A 24,328-nucleotide genomic window follows, 5' to 3' on the forward strand; every position below is an offset into this window, starting at 1 on the left:
ACAGCGCTGCGTTCAGTGGTCTCGACAAAGTGACGTCACGAGTAATATCATGGTGACGTCACAAATACGCTAACAGGGAAGATGGCAAATAATAGTAAATTAATATTCTCCATCGCAAGCAAAAGTCGCTGTGTCTCACGTCAAAAAGCGGTAAACGCCCTGTGTCGTACTTCACTATGTGAAGAGAATGATCGGTTTATGGTTCGTTGGGGTTTAGCGTCCCAAAGCGACTCAGGCTATGAGGAACACCGTAGTGAAGTGCTCCGGAAATTTCGACAAACTGCGGTTCTTTAACGTGCACTGACATCGCACAGTCCACGGACCTCTAGAATTTTGTCTCCACCGAAATTCAGCCGCCGCGGCCGGTATCGAACCCGCGTCTTTCGGGTCAGTAGCCGAGCGCCATAATCACTGAGCCACCGCAGCGGCAGAAGAGAATTAAACACAGCACCATACCCCTGGTGCAAATATTGCCACAACAGAAAACAAGATATATTTAGAAAGCTTATTAGGGTGGAAGACACGAGGACAAAATAAATTTTCCGTGACGAAAGGTCAACAATCTCAAGAGCTATCCGGTGAGTGGAGTTGGTTAGAGAGGGTGACTGTGGCTGCTGCCCTACACTGCACCCCACAGGCGAACGGGTTTTCCCGGCCTCTATATAAGTCTTTGTGCACCCCGACCCCCTGGTATGTTTTATGTATTTCGAGCTCTGGCTCAATGTCGCGTCAAGGCTTGCGAGGTGTTCAGGCCATTGAACAGATCGAATAACGCCGCGGACGTGCGCGGGTTAAGGCAGCCGCGCCAACATCTGGCCAGTAAATTCGGCACGGCTGCGGAGAGCTTCCCTATGATTTTTTTAGGCCCCGAAATCCCCGAAACAGACCAGCGTTTCTTCGAAAGCGCTTGAGATTCCTGACTCTGTTTAATGGCGCGTTTCCAAGAAGAAGCCGCCGTTCATGTGTGATGTTTGAAAGTTTACGGAAACAAATCCAGAATATACATAAGTTCTGTAGGCGTCAAGAAGTGGCTGGAGTTACGGTTGTTCAGCGGTGCTCGTAACCTGGTTACTCGTCAACATATAAAAAAAAGGTTAGGTTATTAGATGCCATAAAAGGTTCTGCGCATAAAAGACGACGTGAAGAGAGAAGACACAGCAGGACGTTTTTTTGTGGTCTTGTATGCGCATAACCTTTGATGGCGTTTCAATTATCAACCCAACTAGCCCGACAACAACTCTTGCTGAAATTAGGTTAAGACTTTAAAAAAAGGCCCGAAAAAAGTTTAAAACTAGAAAAAAAGAAATCAATGTTTAAACAACAAAGAATTAGCTCAGATTTTGAGTAATAGCACCACGCATAGACGAAAAGTTCGCTTTTCTTGGAGGCATACACTGCGTTGCGCTTTCCTCGAGAGTGCGAGGTGGCGTGAGTTTTTGCATCGCACCGCGTCAGGAACAGTTTTAGCGTTGCGCCAACACTAGGTTCATTTTTATAACACTGTTTAAAAGCAGGCTCCTCGAAATTTACGCGTTCCTAGACTGTGCTGTTGATAGAGAGCTATGCTGCAATCACTGAATTTATCTTTCAATACCAGGTCAACACGCACGCATACATGCACGTACATTCAAACGCATATTGACATTTAGATGCGCACTCACGAACACGAACAACCTGACTCTATTTGAAGCTATATTTCTCGACAGAAAGGCAAGTTGGCGTGCCTTGTTTTTGTAACTGCAAGAACTATCCCAGGAAAAAGTACTACTTGAATTCATCCAGTGGTGCTGTAAGCTATGGTTAGGCAATTGCCCGACTTATAAGGAGCAAAGTTAGATCATTTATCGAATACCTGACTATGAATCTATTCATAAAAAAATATCGTAAACAGCTCCAACCCTTTCACCATTCTCGCGCAGCTCCGGACTTCAAAACTTCTCGTTTCCGGAAAGTCAACGAGGCAGGTAAAAAGTGAGAGGTTCGGTCCCCTACAATCTTGACTTTTCCTTTACTCCACCTACTCCATTTTCCGCGCTTAAAGCTTTATCGCACGCTACACTTTTATTTTTTTCAAAGAGAACGGCACTGACTCTACTAAAACACAAAGCGCGCACACAGCGGGGAACACCTTGGCTAAGCGCAAAGGAAAGCGCGCACACAGCACCGCGTTCAGCCCGAGGTGCTCACCGCTCCAGACGCCGCCAAGAATGACAGACTGCACGCTTCACGTGGCAGTCTCCATGGCTTTTCCTTTGACTTGCGAACAAAGGACTCGAATCGACGCGGCCCAATAACAAAAACGCGGAACAAGTGCCGTTCAAGTACCGCTTCTTCTTTACCTTTCTTTTTTCTTTGTTCGTTACACAGTCTTTCGAGAGGAGAACGGTTTGAGGCGGCGCTGGATAAGGCAGCCCAAGGATCGATTACGCAAGAAACGCGGGGAAGCATCTTTCTCCATTCTTCTTCCTTTATTTTTCCCGCCGATCATCGATCTTGCCAGTGAATGCATTCGTCGAAGAGTTCGCATTGTGTGTCCTCTTGCAAAGCGCGCCTTTGCTTCCGGTCCTGAGGGTGGAGTCCGACATTTTTCCAATAATCCGCTCCTCTGCTAGGTTATAGATATTGCCCGAAAATAGCAGGCGTATCTCCTTCGAAGAGTGTTTGTGCAGCAAAAGTGGAAATAGGACCATGATGACAAAATTACACGCATTTATCAGCTGAGGGGTTATGTATAAAGGATTCGAGGAATTGCCTTAGCAGACGAGCCGGAATAACCGTAAGATGTCGTTCTGCCTGAACAAATAATGAATACACGTATAACTCTGAAAAACAGGATACTGAAAATTTATAGAAATCGTGCGCATATCGAGAAAAATGTCTGCTTAGATGCGAAAATCGAATACTTGCTGCTCTGTGCCGTCTACATCACAACTCAGGCAGGAAAAAAAAGCCTCTCTTGTATGACATTGTAGAACGCACTGTAGGAGATAAACGTCTATACAACTCTTCACAGTGATGTTTCCAATAAAATTGGAGTGATTTGTTTCCGTGTTCCATTGATTTTCGAGAAGGCGGTGCGATAATCGTATTTCGGATTCAGAGCGGATGTAATACGCGTGTTCTTGGTCACATAGTTTCCTTAAATATCGATTTTGAGAGATAACCTTATGTTGTTCTTGAGAGCGTTATGCCTTTCTCTCAATTGTTTTTTCCACGTTGTCGGTTCTTGGGCATAACTGCCCATCTTTCCCCCGCACAGAGGAGCTGTATACTGATGGAAGAACGAATTCCGATATCACCTTCGGAAGATGTAGCTTGCCTACGAGCCATTTCATGCGAATTTTACTACCTGCGAGTTGAGAGAAGCCAGAGGCTGCCTTACTCATTCTGACAGCGCACAACTGCAGAGTGCACTCATACATCGCATGACTACCTATGACAGCAGCGGGAGGACGAAACATAAAGTCCGAAAAGCCGCTTTTTTGGTCCTCTGCGCTTCTAAGCATCGATTGGCCACTCGTCTGCGAACATCTGACAGACTGGCTTGCCAATAGAAAAAATTTGGAGATCACTGCAGAGGCTGCATTCAACAAATATGAAAACATTGGCGTTTGCGTCAACCTTGGTGGCTCGTAGTTGACATCTTTCTACACCTACTTACCCAATCCGTTAAGACCCGACCGCCACTATTCAATCTCAGATGATACCACTCGACGATGTGTACTTTTCTTTGCTGTACTCTGATTGGTTGCACACGTGACGTCATCAGACGCGTGGATAACGGCACGGTCTTATGACGTCACATGGCCTCACTAATTATCCCATTTTATCTAACCGATTAATTACCATAATTGGTTAGTGTTGTTGATCATGATCATAAATTAGGGTTATTAGTGTCAGATGTTAATGACCAGTGACTAATGAATCGTACTAGATACTGTTTAATCACTCACTTTATATACTTCACCACACAACTCTCCAGGTCACAACTGATGACGTCACATCATGCGACACATTTTGCTGGCGCGTTTTGCGGGCACAACATGGTCTAATAATTCTTTCCCATTAACAACAGTCACAAGAGTGCTGTTCTCCGGTTTTTCACTCACGGCGGCCTTGGTGAACCCGCAGTCAGCTGTTTTCGCTGTTGTGAATATATCAAAGCTGGCCAAAACATTAAATATCTGTGTCATGGCATCGAGTTTCAATATTTGGGCCCAGTCGGATCATCGATCATAGCGCGACACAAATTCGCCTTTCGCGGTGAATATACTCTTACAGTTATTTCACCGCTTGTGTAAGACTCGCATGGTTGAAAATAGCAAAAAAAAAATAAATAAAGGTGGCAGAAAGCTCGCGCCTAACACACTGTTGTACCAGCCAACTGAGCATTTCACCCAAGAAGAGCCGAGAAAAAGGCCGGGGGCTGCTGTATATTCATACGAAAACCGGTTTGCCCTCAGTGGCACTGGGGATAGAACCTGATACCTCCAGAATGCGTGGCGGATGGTGCGACTTAATATCTTACGCTCATCTATGGGTATTTTTTAACGCTGTTGAACACGCTGGAACAATAGTTCACACGGTACAGCTTCCCCGTTCTCTACATCAGATGCGGAAAGAACAAAAACTGCTCAGGTATTTTACTTGTTATCATTTTCTATACTAGTAGTTTCTTTTCTTGAGTAATGACGATAACTACCTCGCAGCTACCCCATTTCACATTCTATGACTGCCCGCCGCAAAATGTAAGTTATCTAAATAGGCTATAGAAGTTTGTTATCTCTTTTTTCTTATCTCAGAGCGATCTCTACCAGCCCTTGCTCATCCGCTTACCACGTAAAAACGGTCTAAACGAATGGCCGCGTTCAGTAGGGACTTGGCGGGCGCTCATAACTTTCGCGTCGCGCGATTGCGCCTACTGGCGGATAAACAAGGCTCTACCTACATCCAGGTCTTCCGCTTTCTCTCTCTCTCTTCCCTCGCTAAACCTAATTAACACCCAAGCCACGAGCTCGGCGAGTGCTTTGCCTCCGTGGGGCTCTAACGGCTGCCCTCTGTTGTCCCTCGCACTGTGGCCGCGTTACCGCGAGCGGGCACCGTTTATCAGCGGCCTCTCGGCGAGCGAACACTGGGCCAAGAAGGGGCGAAAGGAAAGGGAAGCGCGTGCGCTACGAGCAACACAGCCATCCGGTGCATTTTGTGAGCATCGAGTTCCCACCTGCGGCTCACAAAGCACCAAGGCTATTTTCCTCTCTCTCTTTCTCTTTCTCTGTTTCTTTGTAGTTCACCTCATTTTTTATTCTATTCCTAGGGACCGGAATACGAAGCGCTTAATTACCTATTATGAGCTAACTCTAGGTGTGCAGCGTTTTGGAGGGTACAGCTGGCATCAACCAACCAGGCGTCGAGCCGACATGGATTGTCGCTCGAGAGAACGGTTCGTGATTGGCTAGTTTAGGTTTCGTTTATGGAGGTTTAACGTCCAAAAGCGACTCAGGCTATGAGAGACGCCGTAGTGAAGGGCTCCGGAAATTTCGACCACCTGGGGTTTTTTAACGTGCGCTGGCATCATACAGTACACGGGCCTCTAGAATTTCGCCTCCATCAAAATTCGACCGCCGCGGCCGGGATTGAACCCGCGTCTTTTGGGCCAACATCCGGGAGCCGTAACCGCTCTGCCACCACGGCGGCTGATTGGCTAGTTTAATGACGCTGTTCGATGATTGGTCGGGACTAAGGACCATGCCCAATCAACAAACGAGCGAAGCTGTTAGTGATCGGTGGGTCCTTTTGCACCGGCCAATCAGTGAGCATCTCTGTCAGTTCGGCATCTCATTGGATTTCCCCGGCTCTACTTACGCAGTCCAGAACGGAAGTTTGTGAAGAGTGTGCAGAGGGTTGCAAAACGCTTCGCTTAAAACGGGGGTCGGGACAATAGCGACCGCGTCTGTCTGTCAAGCAGCGCTTTTATGTACTGAAACTCGTTTTGTGTTCGGCCGCTGAATAGTTGATGCTAGCTGCAACCTCTACAGCAGTGCACGCATTTTGAGAGGAAAAGCGTAACACCGCCAGAAAAGGCCGGATGGAACAGAGTGTGTACCTGTTTCTGGCCGCTTTGGGTGGGCTTTCAATATGGATGACGAGCTGTTTTACTGCCTAGATAACGTTGCCGGAAGTGCATGGCTCGTTTGGGCGACCGGAAGTTGGAGCACCTGTGCTTATCTGCCTTCACCTTCGTTAAAATGTTTTGAGTTACATTTGCCACTTTCTCTTTCCCGCTGGCCATGCACGTGCACCGCACAAATTAGTAGTCATAATTTAGGCAGCGATGCTAGCATTATCGCAATAGGGGCAGCTTAATGAGTTAATGCCCATATATGCGGAATTGGTATTTTTTGACTCTGCATTCAAAGATCGCTGGGAGTCCTCATACCACACCTGGCGCAGCGGTGCGACTGTTAAGCGATGCGCCGCTGCCCTGCGATGGCAGGTGCTGCCATCTGTGGGGCTTGTGTGACTTAGGTTGTTCTTCCCGAGCAGACTCTCGCGTCCAAACATTAATTTAACTGCCCCCTGCAACGGTGGTCCATTTGCTCACAATCCGGTCGGCAGGTTGTGATGACGCTACAAAGTCACGTGACATAGGTGGCTCATCCAGGTTGCCGGAGCGGATGGTTGCTCCGGCCGCTCCGGCTGCGAGCCTTCAAACGGTCCCCAAAGCCGACAACGATGACGCCGGACAAATTTTTCCGACATGGGAAAACTAAAGCTATCGCGTTAAAGCAGCAGCGTGAACTGACGGCTTCGTTCTGTTAATCATTTAAAGATCATGCTACGTAGTCTAAGGTGATATCCGCTTAGTAACGTTGCCACAATAATTCGACATTTTATTGAAGCAAATTATACCTGAACTCTGTGTGACGGAGTCAATCCTGATAAATGGTACACTGTGCCGATGAAACAGCTTTTCTCTCTATTTAGTTACCAATATGCCTAGCGCTGCAGGAATTGGCAGCTGAACTTGCTTGCAGATAAAAGAGAAGTGCAAGAACATTGCCGTACAATATAAAGCTGTAAACGGGAAACCGCAGTTAAACCAAAGTGAGAGGAGTTAGTGCTTGCCGAAATTGAGACAAGAAAGAAGGAAACGAGGCAAGAAAGACGGAAATGAGCGGAGTTTAAATGAGATTTCGGCAAGTTACCAGCTCAGATCGGTTCAAGAAACCTATCTCCGCTTTTCGAGGAAAAAAAAACAAGCCGCAAATATCTTAGTTTTTTGCAGCCTAATTTGAGTTCCGTGATGGAACACTTGTTTCTTGTTTTGGCCCGATCTCAGTGCAAGCCGTTTAGCTTCCTGTTTTTTTTTCGAGTACTAATACTGCTAGCGGTATCTGCCTTGAAAGCAGAGTTAATTCAATTTCTGGAGACACTTAGATTGTCTGTCCAGTTTTTTTTTTGCTTTACCGTTTTGGTCCGGCTCATTGTTGCGTAAAATTATGTACTGTCTTTTCCGTTGGGGTCCTTAACCTCTCTCCTGGTTTATATTTCTCAATAGAACTAAAAAAACAAACCCCCCCAGACAAAAAAAAAAGTCTAAAAGCGTAATGCGAGAAAGTTCTAACTTCATACAGTCCAGATCTAATTTTGAGAAGTTGCTACATTTCAGCGAAAGAAGCGGTGGTACAAAGTTTTCAAGTGACTAACGTAACATCGTATTACTGATACGGCAATTTTTTCTAGACGTATTTTACTTTGCTAGTGCATTCCGTCTGTCTGCGTGCCAGAGACCTGTCTGGAAATCTCTGGCGCGGGTTGGGACCTAAGTACGCTTTTGTGACTGTGTGGGCTGACGTCAGGCGTTGTTATACATGTGCCCAAATTCGATGTAGATACTTGCTTAGCCGCTTTTGTAAGCCGCGTCCTCCGTTTTTTAGGATTACCTTCAGTTTCGCAATAACAGTCGCATGTTTAGAAAAACCCCATCGCGCCCTAAATTTGCCTTTGCTCCCCCCCCCCCCTCCTCCCCTCCAGATGCTGCAGGTAGCAATGTCGCGGAAGGGACTATTTCCTTCGCCATATCTTCTTCGTGCCACTTAACAAAATAAAAGTTTGCTAAGTAACCAAGAAATGCTTTATATAAAGCATGAATGGTCCTGGAAGGTCTGATTCAGTGCTTCTAACATCGATGTCCACGTGCAGTAGGTTCTCACGAAGGAGGCGCAAATATTTTTCCTCCTATTCAATATGCGTAAATTCCGGCTTGTGGCGTCAAGGCTCCAAGCTTAGGCCAAGGAACGACGTATCGCCTTCTCGCCTTCGGCAACTGAAGTTTTGCTTTCTCCGAGTCTTATACGTTTCCGCACTCGGTCACAGTTTAGGGGCTGACAGCTCGGCAAGTGTCGAAATTCTAGCTCCGTCTCCGAAACCGCGAGTAAAAAGAGATAGATATATTAAAAACAGCAAAAAAAAAAGCTGCGAGACGCGCCAATAGAAAACGTATAAAAAGGATAAATAAAAAGGTAAGTAGTGACATCGAGTGCACGTCGGCAGCACCCGAAGGGCTCACGTCGCGAGCCGTCCCCACCTATTGTGTTGTTTAGGCGAACGCGGTACGGGGAAGAAAATGAAAGGCGTGCAAACAACGGCAGGGAGGGAGAAAAAACCTTTCGCTTGGCTTCATTGTGTGGCGTGCGACGCGAACGCCGCCACAAGGACCACGGCCGCACAATAAACTTTCGCCCGGGACAGGCTCTCTCATATCCTTTCTCGCGCGCCGGCCCGAGTCGCCCGTGTCTTGATTTTATCTCTGCATTTCTTCTATCTTTACTCGTCGTGAAATGCGTTCACTCTTTCTTAGTCTCGTTTTTGCCTCGTCTCCTGGGCGATAGCATCTATTTCTTGGTCGCTTTCCCCGAAAAACGACAGCCAAAAAAAAAAAGAAAGGGTTTTCTTTCCAAGACACAGCCGCGGGCAGGCCGCCATTGCACCTGTGTTTGTTCCTGCTCTTCTAGCTTTATTCGGTCGTGTGAATTCGACGCACTCTCTATAGTTTCTGCTCGTGTTCAGTTTCCCCGAATGCAACTTACGCGCTTTTATTTTCTCGCCAACACACTTTCTCTGCGTGCTCCATAGAGGCGCCTAAGTGTGCAGTTCATAGTATTGCTTCGTCACCCTCTCGCTTTATTTGGTGTATTTTTCGCGCAGTTTCAACACAGTAGCCTCCCAGGTTTTCTTCATAAAACCTTCCTATTCTCCGGTCGTTCGCGGAACCACGACCCGGGTACGTTTGACACTGCAATTTCTTCCTGTACCTCCATGGAAGGTATGTGCTTGTGGAGAAGTGCGCCAACTATCAACAGACAGTAAACAGGACGCTTTCGAAAGTATACTGAAAGTTGGCAAATGTTTGTGCAACGTTGTGCATAGCACGAGCGGTGCCTCCGCTTTTCAGACACTGCTCCCTGCTGCGCCAATAGGAGTCAACAGAAGTGTGACCACGAGCACCTCTTTCTCTCGGTCTCATCGCTTCGAACTACACAGGTCTCCCTCCCAAAGGCCGCGCCAGGTTCTCACCTCGGTAGCGTGGGGTAACTTATGTCTCCGGGCGAAATGACACAACCCCCCCCCCCCTTCTCCCCATTCAGACATTTGGGGGCAGAGGCGCCCGGAGGCAGGTGCGCAAAACGGGAAGAGCGGAAGATGCGGAAAGAACGAAATCCCATGATCGAGTGGGAAGAGAAGAGAAGAGAGAGGAGGCAGAAGAGAGGGGGGGGGGGGGGAGGTGCTGTGCACAACTTCTCCAAACCTCAGTCGAGAGTTATTTGTTTATTTATTTGTTGTTTCTGCGGTCCGCATTTCGCCCAGGGCCTTTCCATTTATGAGCGTCGAGGACAACACAGAGAAAGGAGAATGTTCCACACCTCCGCCACTCATAGCAGGATCGTAAAATAGGTCCGCACAGAGGCTACGCTGAATTGAGAAATGCCCCATAGAGAGAAAGAGAGAGAGCGATGAAGCCAACTGTCCAAAGCACACAGAAAGAGCTGAACCACCCGGGACCTGAAAACTGACACACAATCTCAATGCCGAGTTGCGGTGGTTTGGGAGGGTCGCCTACGGGCCATAAACCCGACGAGGGTAGTTGTAAAAACGCCCTTCGCGAGATGGACGCGGTTCCTGCGTCTCTTCAGCGGTGAGAGATCGTATATTTCGCAGCTGAGCGCTACTGCGGCGTCCATGTCGCTAGGTGCATCCGATTGTGCCCTGGGTGCATTCATTCGGATGTCCGACGCTCACCGAGAAACTGCCTCTTAGTTCGAGAGTGCACTGCAGGGATTTCGGGGATGCATTAAGTATGAATAATGCTCGTAGCACGAGTAAACTTTTAAAAGGCTCTTTCAGGGCTTCTTCAGCTTTCCCTGCAAAGTTAGGTAAGGGGACTTCTGAAAAGAAGTGTACCTCTTAGCGTGGTGCAAAATTTGTCTACACTTCGGAAGGTTGATTCGAAACAATAGTTTGTTGCTTCTATTTCTACTGCAGGTCGCGCACTTCTATGATGAGAATATCAAGATTGGAACCCGAACAAACAAAATAGGAAAACACTGTTTCCTGGAGAGAGTCGATACAGCCAGGGTCTATTAGGACTTCAAGAGAACGGTCATGCTGTCTTCGGAGTAAAACTATACAAGGCAAGAATTCAGTGCCCCTTAGCGAAAACGTTCTACATTTGTTGCTTGCGATTGAGTTGTATTGTCCACATTTCAATCGTGGCCATAATGTGATAAGAAACAATGTCACTTAGATCATAAATTGCACTTCCGGGAAAATGTGCAATTAATTGCCTTTCATTCTCATTTATTTGAGGCTTTCATTGTCCTTGAAACTATGTAACATGTTATGCAAATCGTACATTTTATGCGTGGCTGCTTCTGGCTATTGTATGTGTACATATGAGGTTTTTGACTCGTAACCCACGCTTCATGCTGCTACGTGCCTGCTGACGTGCTCTGTTGCATGTGTCAACTGTGGTACTGAAGGCCCAGTGATGTGACCTGTACGCAACACATGGCTCGGTACCACCGGAAAACTGTATTTTTCGAAAACTCCAATAAAACTCTATCTCAAGCTGATATTTGCACCATCCAGATATTAAAGGGATTTTTCAGTGTTTAAAAATTTATTGACGATCGATGCGTGTGATGCTCCAAAGTGCGCATGCGTTAGCATTAGTGCGCCTCCAGGACGGTGCAACCACTGCCGCTAAGGAGTTCAGACAGTGCGAGCTGGTAGCGTGATCCAGTCCGTCATTCCCTCTGTGACACACCACTCTCTCCACTCTTCCGCTACCTGTTTCCTCACACCCACTCTTCATCTCCTCACTGCCACTTTTCCGCTCCCCCCCCCCTCCTGAAATGAAAGAGGGGAATTTACTTCTCTCCACTTTGCCGCCTCCCAATCGTGGCTTGAGACAGAAGAAGGGCGGGGGCTCTAATCCTCAGGCATTAAGAAGAATACGACCTTTCCAGGCGCCATACTGTCTCGGTAGTACCAAGGTGTGCAGATTCGAAGTCACTGACCTGTATTCTACATTCTCTTAGAGTCCCCCTTTACTGTTTTCTTCTTTGTTCATGAATTTCATTAGAGAACACTAAGCTTGTTCGATACCCTCTGATAGCTGGCATTGACTGCAAACACAGAGATAAAAAAGTCAGAACAAATTATGGAAAACAAGATCTGGAATACCAGGTAATAGACATGTTAAATAACTGCTTCTATTTCTGATTTCTGCCTGCCCAGAAAAGCGTTCAACCGTGAACTGCGGGCAATTTTGTTTTCTGTTGAGATTGTTAAGTAAGAATGATAAATGTAAATTTTCTTTTCAATTGTTGGCTTCTTTTAACGTGTTTTTGTGATATTTGAGCGAACTTTCAATGTGATTTAAAAAAAAAACAACTGCCCATAGTGCTTGAGTACTGCCATGTTGTATAGGATGCGTGTACCATCTGTAACGCAGCCTCTTTTTTTTTTGTACCAGCTCTCTGCTGTACTGCTGTAGGCTGCTCCCTTTGTTACGGGGGTAGAGACCTCGTCAGGCAACCATGCCTTTAGTCTCTGCCACCCTCAGGACGATGTGATTTCCCTGCAAATAAAAACTGACTGACTGACTGACTTCATCGCAGTGCCTTGAGGGTTTCAGGAAACAGGTTATCGGATCTTAAGTGTAGCTTTGCGTATTATAGCTTGTGTACCATTTTGTTTTTTGAAGGTCACGTATTCTTGCTCACTTGTCATTATTATGCATGATCGACACTGCTTGTATGGAATTAAGTCCACACAACCAAACTCGGTCATGGGTCCAAATATATTTTGGTTACCACAAACTTATGCTCACCTGCGTATAGCCTAAGCACTATAATAAGAGATCGTGAGGGGACACAGCTATTCATTACAAGCTATAATTGGAGCTGTATAAATTTCATTCAAGTCTATGCAAGAAAACAAAGAAAAAATTAGAGATAACACCTAGAACTACCGAGCGGAATTAAAGGTCACAAGAGAATAAAATGTCGATACTTTCGCTGCTAGCGAGAGCGCAAAAGGAACCAATCAGCAGTTTAGAAACGATTTATTCGTACCTAAGCAAATCAGAAATCCACAGCAAACATAACACGGCATGGAACCTGTCCCAAGTTTGTTGCAGTGGAAAGAGGCCCTTCGCCAACCGAACGGCATTCGTTTCGGGACTGGCAGAAAGTGGAGAAGGCAGTATCTCGACCAACAGTGCAGGAATGAGGGGGGGGGGGGGGGGGGCAACACCGGCTGCTTCTCAGCAGCTCGAGCGTGAACGAAAGGCAATCTCGCTGGGGAGGGAGCCACTCTGCTGCGTCTGTTCGCCGTTGGGGCGCCTCTCGAAAAGCCGTCCGGGGTCTGATTGTTTCGTGAAGGCACGGGGGCAAAGTATACCACTGTGGACGTAGCGCCAGCACTGTATCTAGACTAAAGGAGCCGCCGCCCTCTCGGCGCTTTGACAATAGAGGAGCCCTGGAACTAAAGGGGCGTTAATCCTTATAAAAATGGTTTATAGACAGTCTAAAGACTTCTTATAGACTCTATTGCCTTCCTTTAGATATTTTATTTTGTCTATTCATAGTCTATAGATTGCGTGTATAAAAAATCTACTAAAAGTGTATGGCCATAAATATAGAGATTGTCGATTGACTATCAATACGATTTGTATTGCCTTACACTGTTCTCTAGGGTTTGTCTGTAGAAAGTCTGTAGATCTTATAAATAGAAGTCTTTGGGGAGTCTATAGACTGTCTAAAACATTTTGTAAGGGTTGCTTTCACCTTGAACGGGGCGTGAGTTATACCCGTGAAATAAATTAGGGATATGAGCTTACCAGGAAAAGTCAGGCGCAGGCATGATAATATACGCAATTAGCGGCCGATCATGTATGAGCGAGCTGTGTTTTTAAAGAGATACTGTAGATGACTCCATCCTAATTTTTACCTCAACAAATCTCAATCCCGTCGCTTTTTCCGGGTATGTTGATTTTGACCAAGCACTAACAGGCTCATTTGTTGCGAAGGAAATTGCATTCGAAGTTTACATGCAACTTATTGGAAACCTTAGAAGCCAAGGCAGAGAAGGACTCCGTGATAACAGAAGGAAGTAAATGGCGGCTTAGCTTAGCCTCAGAGATCCACGCTAAAAATTATTGACGCCAGAGCAGTTTGCGTGTGGGCCCTTGCTGGCCACATTTCTTTTTTTTATACCTTATACAAGCTCTGTTTGTAGTGAAAGCAGCTTTTTTTGTCATTACGAGGCTGTAATCTGTCGATTCAGGGCAACTGCAATTTTCCCTTACTACCCCTATAGCATGCGCGTGCATTCAACGAGTGCCATCAACGATATCCCTGTCCGTTCCATGTCATGCAAAATCAGCCAGCAGAAAAAATCCGCCCATATTATACCTGGTAGACTTGACCGTACCCCTACACAGGTTATATCACTGAAAAGTAAAAGACGACATAAATTTACTGCAGTGAGATTTGTATTAATGCCTTGATATCGGGGTAACGCGGAAGTAAGTTGATGTGAGCAATACAAGTTCTTTAGTTTTCCTCGCATTCGGACGGTATGAGGTCGTCGCAAAAAAATGAAGTCAGTGACTGACTGGGGACGTCACAAGGTGGTAGCCAGCTTACCGACCTGCGCCAAGCGTAGCACAGCATATCGCCCAACTGTCGTCTCTCAGCTTACCTTAGTTTCCCTCCCAGCATCCTCTGCCCGCAAACAACTAAAGTTGACAGCTTCACTAAAGCATTACCGCGCAAAATCACTGCGTATTACAGCTATTACTGTGAACGAATATTTTTTTGACGCAAGTGACGCTACTCGACACAGTTATTCTTTAATATTTCTTCTTTGAAATTTTCTTGACTATTTAGTTGTCTCACAAAAGAGTAGACAATTTCACACAGTTTCCAGCTGCTTCCCAACTTCAAGGACCATTCCTCGAAGGAGAGAGGAAATTACTTTATGCACAAATATGTGCAGCCACTCTCCCTCAAACCTTCTCACTCATTTCTCGAGGGAAAAGGTTTAGGCTGCAATCACCGCACGTTCATAATCCACTCGGTACGCAAGGATTTAGCTCTCATTCATGGTTCCCATAAAGCGCTGAGCGGTGGGCTTCACGGCAAATCTCCCTTCGTCCAATAACTACGTCGTAGAAAGGGCAAGGTTATTCCTGCGTCGCTTATTTCATTCGGCGCCGAAAGTTCTTTCATAAGGAAGTTTACCAGCATCTATAAGACTATGGTAGAACTTGCACCTATAGCGCCGCTCATCGGCTCGACTTATCATCAGCGGCCGACCGTGGAAAATGCGAGAACCGGTCATACCACGGGTCAGCGTCAAATTTCGTTGCATATGCACGACCAGGTACAAAGCGTTCTCGGCCCGATGTAATCAAGGGCCTACGTTGCTGGCATCAGAGTTGAAAGCAGAGACTTGAGGAGGCCAGAAAAAGTTCCCGCTGGCTTTGCCCTGTAGGAAAGTTAATACCAGCGAGCCATGCGGCCCAGCTTCCAAGCTCCGTGGAAAGGGTATTCTAAGGCACAGCTACTCCTTTCTTCACCTGCCCACCGTTGTCATTATCTCGCAACGCTGCCTGCTCCAAGGGGGGCTTTAGGAATGTGCTCCCAGCGCACCTGAACCCCTCGGGCACTTTGAAAACTTTTCACTGCGTCATCGTTGGCGGATCAGTTTCGCTTGTTACAGCCGCCTCACTTCGTGAGTTTGCCAGTCGAGGGCTCCGTCTTTTTAGCCGAAATATATTCGCTCCTAGCTAATCCTTTGTTCATACTGGAACTCCGGGTCGTTCCAGGCAGAGTGTTTCGGGATTGCCATAACATTTTTGGTATTCAGTTTTGTTTCATTATTAGCTAGAGGCGGAGGCTTTCTTAGTCAGGTTTTTTAATATTCTGTGACATTACGGTTCTTATTTCTATATATCGGTTAGGTGATTTTAAAATTGTGAAAAAAACTAATTATTTCCCAGCGCTTAATAATCGGCTAATTTATTTACGACAGCGGAGTGATACAAACTGCTGTTTGAACGAACATCCTTCAGACACCAAGGGTGGTATGATAAGAATGTCTTTTTTCACGGATAATATTTTATGGTGAAACGAGCCACGCTACGACTGGCAAATCCCAGCCATACACCAAGATTAAAAATAAATAAAAATGGGATGCAAATGAAATCCCGTCGGGCCACTATTCCGGCTCCAGCGCTGAAGCTACGATATCGTGCTGTGTCGAGCTGCATAAATTTCATTCCCTAAAGCGCACTTGGCAAAAGATATTAAGAACTCCTAACAATCGCTGCTATCGCAAACTCGGTAGTCGTAAAAGCAAACTTTTAGGGGTATTTACAGCGTCCTCCCCTCGCAATGTTTTCGGAGTCCGGTATATAGCGAGCAGGCGCCTAGCATGTTTTCGCGCCGTAAGCACCTCTCTGTCTGATCCGATTCGTCCTTAGCGTTGCACTTGAATACCTCTTACGTTTCCTCGCGGTTTAAGCCAACCGGTCTCCCGTTTTCTCGAAATCCTCGCAGTCTTCCCCTCTCTAGCCTCGGCTCTCAAGCTTGAAGAGGCGAGGATTAAGGCGCGTCGCTGCTGGCACTTGTAGTCACGTACAGCCTTCCACTCTTAATCCCGAAGAAGTGAGTGCAAGGAGGGAGGGAGGGGGAAGGAATAAGTTCTTTTTGGCGCGCTTAAGCTCTTCGCTAAGCCCAGAGCGCGTCAGGACCAACTAAAACCAAACAAAACAATCAAAACTGCGAAAAGAGTACAAGAGCGGTGGGAACTGAACCCCACATGCAAACACACTAAGACCGACACTGTGACGCACCTACGTGGACAAACACACGAGGACATGCATACACACAAACGAGCGGCACTGAACCCTAGTGAAAAGAAAGAAAAAAGAATAAAAGAAAGAACTGCGAGGAAGACGAAAGAATGAAAATTACCGTCCGAGCAAAGCGTTCCACACAGAGAGGGCTCTCCAAGTGGCGCGACGTACGACCGGACCACTTTTCCTTCGTCTCAGCTATTTGCATAACACATTCGGCCGGCTGTATTTACATAAATGCACAGCAGGCAAACACGCCGGGCACTACCAAAGACAGAAGGGGAGCGGGCGAAGGGGAGATGAGGAAAAGGATAGGGAAAACGGGGATGGCTCTCGGGAGCATCCCGCTCAAACTGCGCCCCCCCTCTCTCATTCGCTCCGCGCTCGGTTTCCCCGCGAGCTATGGCACAGTTTTCTTCCCGGACTTCCCGCATGTGCGCGCTTCGCTGGAGCTCTCCCCATCTCCGCCGCTCCCAACCTTTCCCTACTGCGTTGATTATTGTCTCCCGGTCGGCTCCGGTCTCATTTCGTGCTGAAGAGTAACAGTTTATCTTGCCCCGGCAGGAAACCCGCGAGCGCCGACCGCGCTCTCTGGCTTCCCGCGAGGGCGGCAGAAAATTTGACGGGGAAAAAAGGTATTCAGAGAACAAACGGTCGTCGTCGCCGTAGCCTTCTGTGTACGTAGCCCCAGGCTAAGCTCACAATACCCTATGTGTTTGGCAGCCGAGGTTATTCTTCGGTCCTTAGCGAAAATATTCTGCCAGAATAAAGGACAGAGGCTGATGTATAGTTTGTGAGCAGGGTAATACAAGGAAGGTTATGGTCAAGCGCTTGGGAATAGTGTGCTTGGTTAATTTCAGTGTTTTCAAATGAAAAACTTTACTGTTAAAGAGGTTTCTTGCGGCGTAGGTGGGTCCCTCATTCCAGGGCCCCAGTAGCCTCTGCAGTCTTGCGAGCCCTGTCGATCAGCTTGAGCTGTTCTTGCTCCGGTGTTGGTGTGTTGTTTATTGGCGCAGCCTGCGTTTTTTTTCACAGGGCCGTGGAATATGATAAAGAGTTGAGTGTTCCCCGCAGAGCGGCCATTTGCTGTCATATGTTGAAGGAAGCAGGTTTGATTATTTCATCTAGAAAGCCCTGGTGAGAATACTTCCTTCCGGTTTTAATAATCTTTGTACGATCACTACATAGATTGCTTTTGGAAATGCATATGTTTCGACCAACGTACAATTCCCATTCGAATAGGACCGCTTGACTTTCTTCTAGTGCAGAAATTTTTTCTCATTCTTTGCTGAGCAGTATTGCATTTTATGACTCGTTTCTTTTGAATATCAGGGCAACAGGCAGTTTCATAGGGTGACAGCTTAAGCGGTGATTTGTACACAATTTGTGCAAGGTGTAGCAACCTTAGAGACTGACCGAGCTCTGTGGTATTTCGCTGCAGTCACTTTATTCCGATTTCCTATTCATTCTTTTGCTTGCAGTCTATTCTTTTTCTGTCTTCTTTCGATTCCATTCCTTCCGTGACCTCCGCCGACACGTCTGTCAGGTGCTCAAAGTCCCATGCGGCAAACCTTTGTTCGCTTCCAGGAGAGGGCGAAGTAAATAGGCGGTATAATTACTGTAACGCCATTCTAATTGAGATCTCAACGACATCCCCACACCAAGGACAAGAAGAGTAGATATTAAAGAAGATTTAAAAATTAGTTACATTAGTAAAACCCGCGCTTAATTCAGCCTCGCTTTTCGAGACCGCTTGCACAAGACGCTCATGCACTTAAGGCCCGCCCCGCAGCGCCATCTAAGTATATTATGTGTCAGCACTGCGATATCATTACTGGCTGCCAATGCCTTTACCGGAAGTAACGTCCCTTCCATCCAGCCAAAGGGAATGCTCCTGTCTGGGGCAGTCCCAGTGGCAATATATTCTTCCGGTTCGATGACGTTATTTCTCTCCAGCCATTCAGCCAATGGAAATGCTCACATGTGGTGACATCACTTTTCCCCAGCCAATTAGCACAATTTAGTTTCAGACGACGCATTTACGTCGCACTGAGGCTTCTAATGCTATTGCTTTGAAAATACGCGTAAGTCATCAAGCTGAATATAGCAACATTGAACTCTACGCTGTCAAAAACCGTGCGTTACCTGGCGAGCGATATGCCAATAATTTTTTAGCTTTTACTGCATGATTACTCATCATTTCCAATGACAAATGTCACACCCATCGCGTTTAGTGGTTGCGCTGTCTTTTTTTTCATATTGTTGGAGGAAAGCCGGAACCACTCCCTAGGTACCTATTGAAGATGGCCCGATTAGCAAACGTTGATACCATCCGCGCCCCATTGCGAAGGGAAGAGCCAACGTCTCGGAGATAGAACGTAGTGCAAGCAACAAGCGAAAAATAGTAATAGGTTTATTCATAATTAAGCGGTGCGTTCATTGATTAACCAGCCTGCATAATAATCTACATGGCTCGTGTTTCAAAAGAAAATGTCTCGATGCAGCAGAGAGAAAATCGATTAGGACTGATTAAAGCGCGTAATTCGATGACGCAACCAGTTCCTATACAATGCCGCTTAATGGTTTGTTCCGGTTCCGAGTGCGAGATCGGCTGGAATACTTTGGCTAGCGTTTGGATGAAACGAAGTTTCCTTCGCGAATTCCAGTTTTTCGAGTAATTTGACTGATCCATCGATTGGTTTTATCTATCCACTAAAGGCAAAATTGTAATGTGACAAGAACTGCGTGCACGCGTCAACGCCCAAGGCTTCGCCTTTAAAGTTGCTCATTTTCTTACGTTTCACGTCGAGATTTATAAATACGCCTCGAATATCAAACTTTTTTTAATGCCAACAACTTTTGGGCCGTTAACATCAATATTATTGTCTTAGAAGAAATCTGTAAGGAAATAGGGCTGAGGAGGGATGCCTTAAACGTGCGAATAAATATTTCTATGCATTTAAGCGGAGCTCAGCGGCTGACACGGGCTGTCCCTGCTGCGACTTGTGCAAACTGTTGCCAACATGTGGCTTTACATTGTTTCTAAGCGGCTAACGGGTCGAATCCAGACGGAGCGCAATGGTCACCTAGAGGCAAAAAACGTGCCACTGTTGGTCCTCCCTCTACAGTAAATAATAAAGCGGGTCACACTTGTTTTAGTTCAGCACTTTCTATATTTTTAGCAATCGTTTCCTAGGGCTCATCCTACTTTAGTAACGTTATATCCGTACAGCCTCGCACAGCAAAATAACACTGCCGATCTCCCTCTGGGACCTCTCGGCATGGGCGTAGTTGTAGGCGATAGAAGGAAGGCATTTGAGCCAGTCAACTGTGACTGCCCCCGTTTTGAGCGAGAGCGTGCCTTCCTGGCTGCTACACGTCACTGCTTCGAGTCTCATCCTCTTAGAGAAACCAAGATTCTGGGGCCTCGGACAAAACCTTCATCACAAAGGACAGCGCTGAACGAGCAGCTGAAGTTCTTAAAAGATTCGGGGTTGAGTTCCCGACTATCAACTTTAAACTTTAAGTGTGTGCCCTCTGTTTCCTTGTCATAGTGGTCGGCGGAAATTGAAAAACTCATTTCGTTGCCGCTTTTTTTCCCCTGTGTTCCCTACCTCACGTGTAGGGTAGCTTAATGGGCGTCGCCTGGTTAACCTCCCTGCCTTCCCGTTCTTCTGTTTTTCTCTCTCTCTTGTAGGCGTGGTTTGAGGCTGGAGGCCCCCGTAACAAAGATGAAAAAAATAAAGAAGGTATTATTGCTTCCGGCTATATAATTTCTAGAGCTAGCGTTCATACGAACCGAAAGCCGCTTAATGCAATACCAGCGGCGCCACTAAACGAGTACTTAAACGCGCTGCGAAAGTAGCTCACTTCACAGGAGTCGCAATCTCATAACAAACGTTCGCTGCATCAGAGTCACCGCCTCTGACAGTATTCTCTAATACGTTAACATACTCTGCGCGCTTCGTATTGTTCAAAGCCGCGAAGCTTACTAATGACATTCAAGCTTTTAATGACTAAAACGAAGCTAGTGCTACTGCCACTCCATTCAGTGCGGCCCTTATAATAAACACGTCCGTCAGCCGAGGCGACGCCAACGCCATAACGAGCCCTTCAAATCGCCTGTCAATTTTGAGGCCGCTGTACACGCTTCAAGAGCGATCAATTTCCCGAGTCACCGAGCAACTCGGCCCCTAAGCTCCTCTCTCTCAAGCCACTCCTATGGTCGCCAAAACAGTTGCGCTCACAAATAAGAAAAATTCGTAGAGTCAACGTCACCCACAAAAAGGCAGGCCCAGAACCTGGCGACCAAAATGCGCTCGCATCAGCGAACGATCCTCCTTCACCTCTCTGCTCCACAATTCTCTACTCTCTCCCCCTCTCCACCCCATTTTCTCGCACCCTTCTTTTCTTTCACCGCCGCAGCCACAAGCTCTGGATGCGTTCCCGGCTCCATCCATTTTCTTCGAAGCGTCACTGCCGCCTTTTTTTTTTTTTTAACCGCCTGCCACTTTCCTGAGTCAAGCGAAACTGAAAAGTGCCAAACTTGCTACTTTCGGCTCTCTCGTTCGACGGCGTTGCGCAAGCGAACCTCCACCCGGAGGCGGTAGAAACTGCAACCGCGCTCAAAAAAACAAACCTCTCCACTTAACCTCTCTGTTGTGCCTTTTAATATCCTTTCTTATTCTCTCTTCTCAGTCAGAGAGGAGAGGCTGCGGAAAGAATGATGCGGAGGGGTTGCCTTCGTTAGGCGTAGGCGCATGCCCAAATCAAGAGACGTGCGAGCTCTAAGAAAAACAACACGTGGCCGTCAAGTCTGTTGCGCAGGAGAGCGTGTTTAAAATCCGGGCTCCCCGTATATGCGTTCCTATTGTAACGCCAAGAAAATAAATGGGCACTTAAGCTCCACCTTAAAGGCATGACGCGATATCGTTAATGAGAATCTGCTGCTTTCTTTCTTTATTAGAGCCTTTTTCTAATTGCATAGAATACTTAGCATGCATCAGTGGGCATACTGAACCGCGTGACACGCCACAAGAGACATCTCCCTTTAACGAAATCGAACAAACGTGCCTCGATGGCCTTGGGGTCATGTGTCTGGCTAGAAACTAGTTTCCTTTTTATGTTTACATGTCATAACGAAGAATGGTGCTCCCGCCTCATTATAATAATTTAACTCCAGTTTTAATCTTTTTGGTGTCACAACTCAATATGTGACGTCACTAGCCTCTCGAGCAATCGAAATTTTCTCGACATGCTCCCACCAATTGCGACGGGAGCGTACTGCTGTCGCGTGAAACAAAGTGCGCATGTGGGATTATAGAACAAACAGGAGTTAAGAATATCGTAGCTGAATTTAAATATATAAGGTGGACGTTGGCAGCTTATGTAATGCGCAGAGTGGACATTCAGCAGAGTGTTGCAATTGCAGAACGGGCACAGAATAAAGGAAACCGAACAGGAGTCGATTCAGTCCGAGGTGGAGCGATGCGTTCAGAATATTTCCCATTGGTTGCAACCTCGAGAGAAAAATAATTTGAGATCATTTAAAAGAGGTATTGTCTGGCCGAGTAATTGACTCGGCCGATGGTGACAATTATAATGATGAGGCCGAAGCCCATTAGCGGTAGCGCATGAATAATAAAGATGGAATTCCACCTGAATTTCACTGCTCAGACGCATTCGACTGGGGCACTGTCTCTATTGAACTTCGGACGCACCAAAAAAAAAAAACAACTAACACTGAAAGAAATAAAGGCTGGTTTCTGGTCGTTTAAGTATAAACTATTTAGATGCTATTGTACTCTTGCATTCATGTAGAAATCCTGAGACATTGAGTTTTACATACACACAAATCTCAAAAGCGTGGACGCAACACGAACCGTAATATATTGATCGTTTGTTTGTATGTTCGTTTGTGCTTTTGTTCTTATTTACCTCAATGACCATTCCGGCAGCTACAGAAGAAAGGGGGGGGGGGGCTACGCTACGCTTGTTAGAGCTGATAATTCAACAAATGAGCCAACCCAATCAATCAAAGCGCAGGCGTTTCAAGCCACGCTTCTGGCTAGTAGGCCAAGAAAGACTCAAGGCGCGGCTCTCAGCGTGCATAGGAACGACAGAGCCTCTCTAAATGGATTGTAACCAAGATCACGGATGGCATTCTCATTTCGCGTTACGATTGCAACAAGGGTTGCTTGGCTACTTATTTGCATCAGCAGCATCCTAACGTGCTCCGCTATTTATCTTATTTCTTGCTGTTATTTCCTCACATTCCTTCCGACTGTTGATTTTATAAAGGCTTTTGACGTGACACGTTTAGTCAATGCGCAAAATACAATTCGTGAAGCAGCTCCAGCAACTGCAGGGGACTTAGCGGAGGAGCCGCTCATTGGCAGCGATGGCGAGAGTTAAGCTGAAGGTGGCATGTACGTTATTAATATGGCCACTTTCGATGTATAGAAAATGCATACAAAAGACATAGGTTCTGCCTCTTCCAAAACCTTTTTTACCATGCTCAAGACGCGCGTTAGCGTCGATGAACTTGAATTCGCTTATTTACATTACATTCAATGTTTTATTCAATTATTATTTTTGGCCATAAAAATATTAAATGCAGATGGCGGTAGCAGAGCGCAAAGCCCAAGGAGGACATCCTGTCAAGAAATACAAAGAAAGCATATACATAGGACTACTGCCACACAACAGATATAGTACGAATTATCTGCATAATGCGAATAGTTTTGAGACTATCTACGTTAATTAGGCACGTCATTATAAACTCAGTGAGAATTCTAGGCAGATCGTTTTTGAAAGTAAGTAAAAAACTATTGTGTAATAAATGTCGCAATATGATTCCATAATAATAAGGTATTAAATAAACTTCAATCTGCCCTTAACTTTTTCCTTGTAGAAGTAACATTAAATTGAAATTTGAGGCAAGTCTATTTGAGTCAGTATTGATGAGAATCGCATTGAGAAATGCCCGAAAATTCTGGACAAATGCATTTTTTTTAACGGGAAGTTATATATGAACGCATTTTTTTCCATCGTAAGATTCGGCTACAACAATCAATGTATCCAGAGATCTCCCCTAAGAAAGTTCTTGTTTTCTTGCTAATAATGCTTTTGTTACCATCAAAAAGGGTACCAATAGTTTGTTTTTTATAGCGGTCTTACCTGGTCGAAGCGAGCGATGGAGAGAGTTTGAAACAAAATTTCCCTACATATTATAAGAATAGACCTTTGCCTTCACTATATGTATAACAGTTCCTTACAATATTCCGGTTGCCTCACAACTGATATTGATGCCAAAGAATCCTGCAACTGTCAAATTGGTGACATAAAATTATTCATATATTTAAATAAGATGATAGGCAGGTTCAATTTCAACAACTAGGTAATTGTTAATATTCAGGCATCGTGCCCCTGTAATGCAGAATTTTAATGCAATGAATTTAAGGTGAGTATTCGTATAGATTTCCAAGAGCTGAATCGGGCTAGAAAAGTAGAAAATACTCGCTTACAGGTAGTTTTGGGGAATAAAAATCCCAATATAATTTGAATAAACTGGAGAGCCATGGAATGTTTACGATTCCTAAGATTATCGTCATATTCAGGTTCGGTTCAGGCAGCGAAGTCAAACTTTCTCACCGTAATCTTTCGATACACTTTGCTTCGTGTCTGTCACACTCTTTTTTTCTTCGTTTACTTCGTTGTATTTGGACATATGCGACCTTGTTGTTCTGGCTTAACAACTTTCTTTTTTTCTTTCATCATTTATCGTCATTATGCGCACGTGATGGCACGTATGCGCGCGGGCGTCGCAAGGATTTAAATTTTTTGCATTATCCATTTTTCTGTCTAACCCTGACCCGATCCGCCACTCTTTTTTTTCCA

The 24,328-nt window shown here is 45.9% G+C and overlaps 1 protein-coding gene across 1 annotated transcript in view; it reads right to left on the reverse strand.

Moving 5' to 3' along the window:
• The window catches only part of bma (SCY1-like protein bma), a 183,341-nt gene extending 163,514 nt beyond the window's left edge, over nucleotides 1–19,827 (reverse strand). The window contains exon 1 of the mRNA XM_077640381.1: nucleotides 19,660–19,827. Within this exon, the coding sequence (XP_077496507.1) occupies nucleotides 19,660–19,827 (168 nt within the window). The remainder of the gene's footprint in view (nucleotides 1–19,659) is intronic.
• Between the last annotated feature and the right edge of the window lie 4,501 nt (nucleotides 19,828–24,328).

This window comes from Amblyomma americanum, chromosome 10 (genome assembly GCF_052857255.1).
Source record: "Amblyomma americanum isolate KBUSLIRL-KWMA chromosome 10, ASM5285725v1, whole genome shotgun sequence".
In the NCBI taxonomy this organism is placed as follows: Eukaryota; Metazoa; Arthropoda; class Arachnida; order Ixodida; family Ixodidae; genus Amblyomma; species Amblyomma americanum.